The sequence below is a fragment of the Nothoprocta perdicaria genome, unplaced genomic scaffold (genome assembly GCF_003342845.1).
Source record: "Nothoprocta perdicaria isolate Ctin4 unplaced genomic scaffold, notPer1 scaffold_28, whole genome shotgun sequence".
Classification (NCBI taxonomy): Eukaryota; Metazoa; Chordata; class Aves; order Tinamiformes; family Tinamidae; genus Nothoprocta; species Nothoprocta perdicaria.
Genome location: NW_020455510.1, coordinates 484916 through 493524, shown reverse-complemented (window position 1 = coordinate 493524; position 8609 = coordinate 484916). Strand labels below are relative to the sequence as shown.

Sequence of the window (8609 nt, the reverse complement as noted above, 5' to 3'; positions counted from 1 at the left end):
ACTATTTGTATGCATATATAGGTGACCTGTAGATTTCCCCCAGCTCCCCAAGTTATAGTCCTCTACAGAGGCAGCTGGAGGCTCCAGAGAGGCCCTGTCCCAAAGACTGCCCTGTTAAACACTGCTGCAGTCTTCCTAACCCCTTCAGGATACAGCTGGAATTACAGATAACTACTTTGAAGAGCTCAGGACTCAAACATCACCACAGTTTCATGAGGTGTTCCAATCTGTAACCCCTTGGGGCATTCTCTAAATTGAAACAGTTATAGCTCAGTATTTTTCTAACACAGAGCAAGAAAGATGCATGGCATCTTTCTGAGCAAGTCATCTCATCAAGTAAAGTAAAGAGACAAGAGTGTACCTGACTGGCAGCCAGGTGAAAGCATTTTTAGTACCAAAAGATATAAAAGGAAAACAAAGAAATTAAAAAAAAAAAAAAAAAAAAAAAAAAAAAAAAAAAAAAAAAGCCTCAGGCAGATCTCACTACTTGCACAGAACTTGGAAATAACCTTAAGGAATGAATTTAGGATGAGTTTAGAAAATGCAAGGGCTGCCATTAGAGCCCACAAATTCTCCCATCTTCCACATAGATAAAAACTACCGCAATTTAATCACATAGGAAGCATCTTTTTATGCTGTTGCTGAAAAAAAAAAGTGGGTTCTCCTATTCCTGCCGATAGGAGAGGAAAATTAAAATAAAATAAAATAAAATAAAATAAAATAAAATAAAATAAAATAAAATAAAATAAAATAAAATAAAATAAAATAAAAGCCTCATCTGTTTCTGTGCACATCACATAACTCAAAACCAAGAAAGGGATGCTCGGGGAGCTCCCTCAAGCCCCTGGGATGGCGGCTCTTGCACGAGGCTCATATGCAAGGCGTCAGCCTGCAGCCGCCTTCACACAACCGTCACCGGGCTCGTGATGCCGCAGGCCTCGCCGGGAGGACGCCGGTGCCGCCACTGGCCTCTGCACCGGAGCCCCCACACACTTGATGGAAGCCCCGGCTCGGGCTCTCTGGCGCTCGCCTTCTCTCTTCAGAGATTACCTCAGGCTCGCAGCCCGCCGCCAGCAGACGCGCGTGCTTGCAGCCCACCACACGACGGCGAGCAACGTAGCCACCTTTCCCAGCGGCACGTAGCGCCTGACTGGAGCAGTCCCGCCACTGACGCCTGTAATAGGCTCCGGTGCCGATACCGACAGGGCTACAGGTGCCCGAGAGCCTCCCTAAGGTCAGTCAGGGACCACAAAGACATCAAGCGACTACTACAAAAGCTGCCGCCTAACGGTCGTCTAACGGCCGCCCAACGGTCGCCCGCGCGCCGCGAGCCACGCCCTCACCGCCCCCTGGAGGCGGAGCGTGAGGCGGGCGCCGCGCTGCGACCAATGGTGCGGAGGGAGCGCGGGGGGTTGTGGGGTGGGTAGTGCTGGCGGCGGCGGGCGCCGCGCAGAGCGGTAGCGCCGGAACTACCGGTCCCGGGGCGCCCCGCGCGGCGCCCTGACCCGGCGGCGCGAGGGGCGGGAGGCAGCGGCTGCGCCGGGCGCAGCAGGAAGGCGGCGGCTGAGGCGGCTCGGGGGCCTGGACGGCGGCGCGGCCATGAGCTCGGCCAGGGAGTCCCAGGCGCAGCACGGCCTCAAGCGGGCGGCCTCCCCCGATGTAAACGGGCGCAGCGCGGCGCGGGGGAGGGAGAGGAAGAGGAGGAGGAGGAGGAGGAGGAGGGGAGAAGGCCGCGAGGCCGCGGCTGGGCCCGGCCGCCATTTGGCGTGGGGGTGGTCTCGGCCGGGCCTGGGCGGAGCGGGGCCCTCGCGGCGCGGGCTGCGGGGCTGCCGGGAGGGCTCGCGGCCGGAGCGCGGGCCGCGGTGACGGTGGCGCTTCCCGCAGGGCTCGAGCAGCTGGGAGGCGGCGGACCTGGGCAACGAGGAGCGCAAGCAGAAGTTCCTGCGGCTCATGGGAGCGGCCAAGGTGAGGCGGCCCCGGCCCCGCGGCTCCCGCCGGGGCCTCCCGCTGCGGCTCCTTCCCCTGCGCGCCCCGGGCCTGCCTGGGCCCCGGCCGCTGGGGGAAACGGAGCTGAGACGTAGAAAAGGTTATACGTGCATGTGTAAATAACACAGCCTCGCCCGGGACTGGAAGTGGAGGSTTTTAACCCCTACAGCAGGGGGTGGTTAAAAAATAATAGTGGATTGCCCCTCGGGACTTAAAAATAACAGATAGCCAGATTATTTAAAGAAGAGATGCAGTAAATCAATTCTTGTGTCAGGCTTGCTGCACAAGATTGTCCAAAAATATAATGGACTTTTTTCTTTTTTCTTGCATGTAGAAAGGGTAACTTTGATATTGAAAGTCTATTTAAGTCACCCTGAAAAGGAAGATTTTTATCTCTTTCAGTTTACATTCCTAGAGAATTCTAAAGTGCTGTAATAAAAGGGTGGAAACTCAAACTTACTRGCAGATAGAAATGCAGCAGTGCCTTAAAACATCCCACTACAACCAACTGCAAGTCTACATGGATACTCACTGTGCCTGTTAGGCTGCGTCTTGCCCCTAGGGGTGTATCTGAAAAGCCTCCAGGAYGTAGCCAGCATAGTGATGAGCAGCATGGAGATCTTGCCTGATGCTGGGAACAGCCTCTAAACAGGATTGTGTACGTGTAAGCTGCAGAGGCTGAACATAGTATCAGAGAAATGGACCATGAGGTTAAACCGCCAGAATCTAAATTCACACACCTGCATGCTGTTTTGTAGTGCAGCTTTCATAGCRCATGATTGCTGTTCATTCTTATTTGTCTGACATACCAGTATGGTGTGATGACTTTCTCTTTAAAGAGGCAAAAAACAGGAAAGAAAATGGAACTAGTTCTGGGCAGGTGGGAAGAGTAAAAGAATATGTAATGGTTGGGGTTTCTTTTTGCAGATAATTCTTTTGTCTAAGACCACATTTGTTAGCTATTGAAACTTACTGTCTTACCGTTGGTTGTCAAGGTTTGACAGCAGACCTTTTCTGTTCCGAGATTTCCAGAATGTTGGCAGAGCTGTCAGTGCACCCTAAAGCTCCAAAACAAACTGCGTTTTCTTTTAGAAAGAACATACTGGCCGCCTTGTTATTGGAGACCACAGATCAACCTCTCACTTCAGGACAGGTCAGTTTTTCCAATAGCTGATACAGTGTTGGAAATTAAACACTTACAGGGTCTACAGACTTATAGGGTCTATAGTGCCTCAGTCTTGCTCTGCAAATGAACTAAAAATAGTATCTTGTTACTGTTGAGATCTTGGAGTGTTATCGTAAGTCTTCATCGTTGCCAGGTACGGCCATCCAAACCTCTAATATCCTTGTKTATGAGAGAAAACAAGGTTGATTTCCACTGCCCATCCCATCCCCAGTCCTTCTCTTAATTACTGAACAGATAATGATCTCTGCCTCACAGCAGCAAGGTAAAAGATACCTGCAAAAGTCCCTGCAAAGTTATCTTGGTAATTAGTAGTGAGTTGGTATCATGTAAGATATGACCACAGTAACTTAGTTCTTATCAAGTTTGCTTGGGTAATAAGTTAAAAGTACACTAAAGTCAACCTATGTCTTTGGCTACTTGAGAGAAGCTCTGATAAAGCTGTGAAAAACAGTAACTGCCACCATTCCAGAAAACTTCTTTCCCAATATCCCCCAATCCCCATATCAATATTAAAACAAACAAACAAAAACCTACCAGAGCAAAACTCTAGCAAAGSCTGAGGATCAGTTCCATATTCTGTAAGCTGCTGAGTGACTCACAATCATTTCCCTGTACCTAAGTTTTCTAGAAATGCAATGATGTTTCCTCTAAGGAGTCATAAATGCTCTTTACTACTTTGTTACTAGTAGAAGGTCAAGATGCTGCTTTTTCAGCAGCAGACTACCAGAGCAATTGCTTTCTTACTGTTTTTTTTTTCCCAGTATGTCTTTGTCCTTCTATCATAACACACAGCTCTGCTTTCCATTAAGCAAACATTAATTTGCAATACAAAGTTTCATTTTACAAAGGCACAAATTAAAAGTTAGTATTGTAAGCCTGAGGAGAAAAAAAATTGAGGTTCCTACCTCTGACAAGGTCAAGGAATTCTCGGCTATTCTAAGACCATTAACAATAAGCCCCTTTATTTACTTGCTGAAATATGTAGCAACAAAAGGCCTGTAAAGTTAGCCAATGTTGTGCTAACTAGACAAAAGAGCTGTAGCTACTCTTTCTGAAAATTCAAGATGCATAAAATAGTCCCCGATACAGCTCTAAAACGAGAGCACTGATATTGTCCTGACAGCTGCTTTAGAGCATGCGCTGTACAGCGAAGGCTGAAAGCTTTCTCTCTGCTGTGGCAAGTCATCAGTAGCAAGAAGCACAGAGAAGTTGTAATATTGAGGTTTTGCTTGTTAAGTAGAAATATATACCATGCATAGTACCTCTGTCTGAATGTGTCAAGTCTTAGTAACACACTGTCCGATCTTTTTATTAGAGCAACTTTACTGGCATCCTTTGCCTATAAACCTGGCRGTTTGCATGTAATTACATTAGTCAACTCTATAGTTTCCAAGCAGGCTAAATTTCAACTCTTTCACATATATAGCTGTGAACTTCAGAAGTCCGATGACTTTGTGTAATTGGATATCTTTGTTGATTTGAATGAACCATAACCAAAGTACCCTGGACATGCAGGGGAAGAAGACAAGAAAATGAATGAAGAACTAGAGTCTCAGTACCAGCAAAGCATGGACAGCACGATGTCTGGGCGGAACCGGCGCCACTGCGGACTCGGTTTCAATGAGGTACTAAGTTGTTCAGCCCCTTAATGATTTCTCCTGTGCTTCACTAGGACAAGGTGATACATGGCTTAAATGCTTAATGACCATGAGCAGCAGCAAACATAGACAATTTAGGTTAAGGCACAAACCTGCTGCATTCCTTTGAGCCCTATTTGTGTACACTGTGGTAACTATTTAAATGCCTTGAATGATTCATATTCTGAGAAGTGATATGACATGCATAATGCTCTATAGTAGTCAAGACAGGTTAGGACAGAAAGTAACAAATCTATTAAATCAGGCTCATGCCAGGGAATACATGAGAAGGTAAGGTGACCACCTACACTGTCACTGAGAGCTAAATAATTAATATTTTAGCTTCTTGTTGTGCATCTACCTCTCTATTGTACTTTCTAGAACACCAGAGGGGGACAGAGTAGGGAAATTAGCTGTACAAAGAGCCACAGTTGTTCATTAAGTTGCCACCTGACTGGTCACATAGCTACAAGTTATCCTAGGTGGATAAACAGGGGAAGTGTGAGGGTAAACAACAGAAAGAGGTTATTGGAAGCTACTTCACCTGCAAGTGGAAAGGTGCACTAATGATTTTTTTTCTAACTTGTAGCACTAACTACTGTAAAGAACATCAGCTAAATGTTTCCCAGTGGAGTAGAGGAAACTGTAGTGCCGGGAATTCACAGTATTATGAACAGAGAGGCTTTGTTCTTCGGGGCTATGAACAGCAATCCAKGTCAAGGCCATCCTTGGTGGCAGCAGTATCACTGGATGACTCTGCAGTATTCCAACCACTACCCTGTAATGTTGTGTGCTAAACTTACTTCCAAATATTAGTTGTGAATATGAATTTTTGAAGATATTGGCCCTTAGCTTCAGTATGTTTCATTTTGTAATAGATATTCAAAGTGACATGCCATCTATCATGTCAGCCACAGTAAAGAATTACTGAATTGATGGATTCTGAAACTCTTCAAATTAATGTAATGGTGTCTTAAGGATTTCTGTTGCAACTGCATGAAGGTGTGCCTGGCGACTCCATGGATGTTATATCTGGTACTGTTAAACACTCCACTGGAGTCGTTTTCTGTCTGATAATTTGTCCAAGAGCTGCGTTTAACAACACATCCCACACTTTAATATTAAAATGAAAGCCATTAAGCAAAATATTCTCACTGGACACTACAAGGAATCGCTAGTACATAATGGTTTATCTATCTCATAATCTGAATTTCTAGTTTCAGGATGGTGATGAACAAGAAGAAGGAGTTGGAGACTCCTCTGACCATGAGAGTTCAGAGGATTCTGAAAGTGGCTCWGAGTCTGAGCAAGAGGAATCTGCAGAAGAGCTACACACTGCTCAGAAACATGAGGAAGCTGAGGTTCCAGAAAACAAAAAAGAAGCAAAAAGCAATTACAAAATGATGTTTGTTAAAGCCAGTGGTTCATAACTGCAGATGTAACAGCTTTGTATTGAAAGTACAGTAAGCCTTATGGTTACAGTGCAAAGTGGAGGACTGCTACAGCACAAATCTTTGTATTATGATTTTAAGAAGACCCCGTTAGATGACAATAAGTAGTATTTGCTTTCAGTTGCCATGGATAACGTTTTTATGGGCACAGTGGTATTCCTGTTTTTGTAAAGTGTATAAAGTACTGGATGAAGAAATAAATTCTTTTTGTTTCTGCCCTATCTCTGATGTTATCTAAACAGTCTCTACCCTTGTTCCACGTCAGATCTTGTTAGTGGTTTCTTTTAAGGAATAGCCTAGTCTTGAAATTTAAATATAATWTTACATGTTAAGTACTGGATGTTTACTGTTGATGATTGGATGATTAGTTATAAACCAATATCACTCTATTCTGTGTTGTACTGTAGTTTTAAGCAGTGATTCTGTTTCTAGCTGCTCATCTTGACAGGGTTAACAACAGCAATCACTCAGCTGGTGATGATATTGCTGTGTTCATCTGAAGACCTATAGCAGTTGTAGGGTAAGGTTTTAGGAGATTTTAGAAATACGTTAATACAGCAAAAGACACTAGTTGCTGCTTCGAGTTYGTTGAAGTACTAACAAGGAACTGTACATTGAGCATAAGCTGTAGCTCTAAATATTTCTCACTAGAAAAGAGTCATTTTCTTCAAATTACTAGCTTGAAGACTGGCTTGAAGTTTGCCGCGTTAGGTTGATTTTAATAATTCCTCCTGAAAAAATTAGTTTTCTTGGACAGAAAAATATACTTTAATAAATAATCTAGCTTTTTAAAAGTAAGATAGAATTAAGTATGTAAGTCCTCCTTTCTTTCCTTACCACATATGCACCAATGGGATGTCTAGAATAAATTACTAAGAGGAGGTTCCACCCCTCAAGTTTATGTGCTTCAAAGGTTAAGAGTCCTCCTAACTGTCCCATTCTTCCACAACTGTGCAAGTTCTCATTGTAGTAAAGAACTAATAAAACAGCAAAACGTTGTCAAGTTGGCTGCTTCAGCATACAGACATCAATTGCCTCTCCTTGCTGAGAGAACCTCAGTGACCTCTGTACCTCAAGTACAACCTAATTCATCCACAACTGTGTTTTGAGAAGCTGGGGGGGGATCTTCCATTTCTGTACACAGTTTATGGTACACAGATAACATTCGCAGGTCAGCTTCTGGGAAAGCAGCATGTACTCTCATGTTAAAAGATGTACTGAACACAAACATGGTAGCATCAGTTATGAGGGGGGACTTGAACTTAGTTACATTTTGGRAAAAATAAAAGCAATAWYATTTTAAATAAAAGTTGACTGTACATATTGATTAAGGTAACCACGTGTTACAGTGCACACCAAAGTTTAGTCTTTTGTACTTCTCTCATGGATTTTTCTTATTTTCCTAATATTCCAGACTTCTAAAGCATATATTAAAAATATTGTTCTTKAACTGAAGAAACAGTTTGAGAGCTATACTCTATCTCCAAGAAAATGTAAAAGTATAAAAGGTGAAGAAGGGAGAGTCTGATTCAAAACCAGACTTAAGATTGATGGTAAGTTTCTTTGAGAGCATTTGTTTTGCAGAGAACAGTTTTAGTAAAGCCTTTAATACCTTCAAGACGTGGCTTTAGCAGAGGTTTGAGTTAAGAGCAGTGTGAAATCTGAAAAAAACCCCAGTGAGTAAGAATATGATACCTGTGTTACCACTTAAATGTGGGGGTTTTTTCCCCCTCAATTTAAAATTTCTAAAATAGTCTTAAACTCTTTTCTTAAAAAAAAAATGCAGAACAAAGTTATTGATCCAACRTAGTTTAAATCAGATTCATCCCTTGAAGACATGATAACGAAGTGAAGCYGTTCGGTCTCTTTCCCATTCCTTTCTCCCCTCCAAATTTTATATTCTAGTTGGTGTTAACAGGGGAGGGGGTGGTCAAGCTGATGCATTTTCTCTACAGATTGATACCAATTTTGTTCTAGTTAGGACAAAAGCTGTGCATGCATCAGCATTTCAGTTAAATACCTTTAACCATGATTGCTGTTCTATTATTTCTTGGAATGCAATTATAAAATGAAGGTTTTGGCAGAAAGAGCTGCCATACACTGACCCCTCTGCCTTCTCCATCTCAGCAGTGAAGGGACTGCTGCTCTCCCAACCCTCCTCGCTGCTCAGACAGCCTCAGCGCGCATCTAAACCAGGATTCCCACTTCCAAACTTGACATAACGGCTTTGGTCATTGCAGAAATGAGCTGCACGACAGGGGCCTYGCTGCCCTTCCACAAGCTTCCCTCTAGGGAAGGGCAAGAAAGAACCTGACTGGGTGGCTTTTCTGCCCAGTGCAGCSGCCCTGG

At 44.0% G+C, this 8609-nt stretch overlaps 1 protein-coding gene across 2 annotated transcripts; it reads left to right on the top strand.

The window, feature by feature from the left end:
* Positions 1 to 1529: 1529 nt before the first annotated feature.
* On the top strand, positions 1530 to 7088 carry CUNH11orf58 (chromosome unknown C11orf58 homolog). Of its 2 annotated transcripts, none has more exons than XM_026041137.1 (5): positions 1530 to 1659; positions 1885 to 1965; positions 3079 to 3139; positions 4688 to 4797; positions 6027 to 7088. In XM_026041137.1, the coding sequence occupies exons 1-5, from the start codon at positions 1600 to 1602 to the stop codon at positions 6237 to 6239; spliced, it is 525 nt and encodes a 174-aa protein (XP_025896922.1). In that variant the 5' UTR covers positions 1530 to 1599; the 3' UTR covers positions 6240 to 7088. The 2 variants fall into 2 exon arrangements, with proteins under 2 accessions (XP_025896922.1, XP_025896923.1); XM_026041138.1 differs by having other exon boundaries at positions 1633 to 1659; positions 4672 to 4797.
* Positions 7089 to 8609: the final 1521 nt, after the last annotated feature.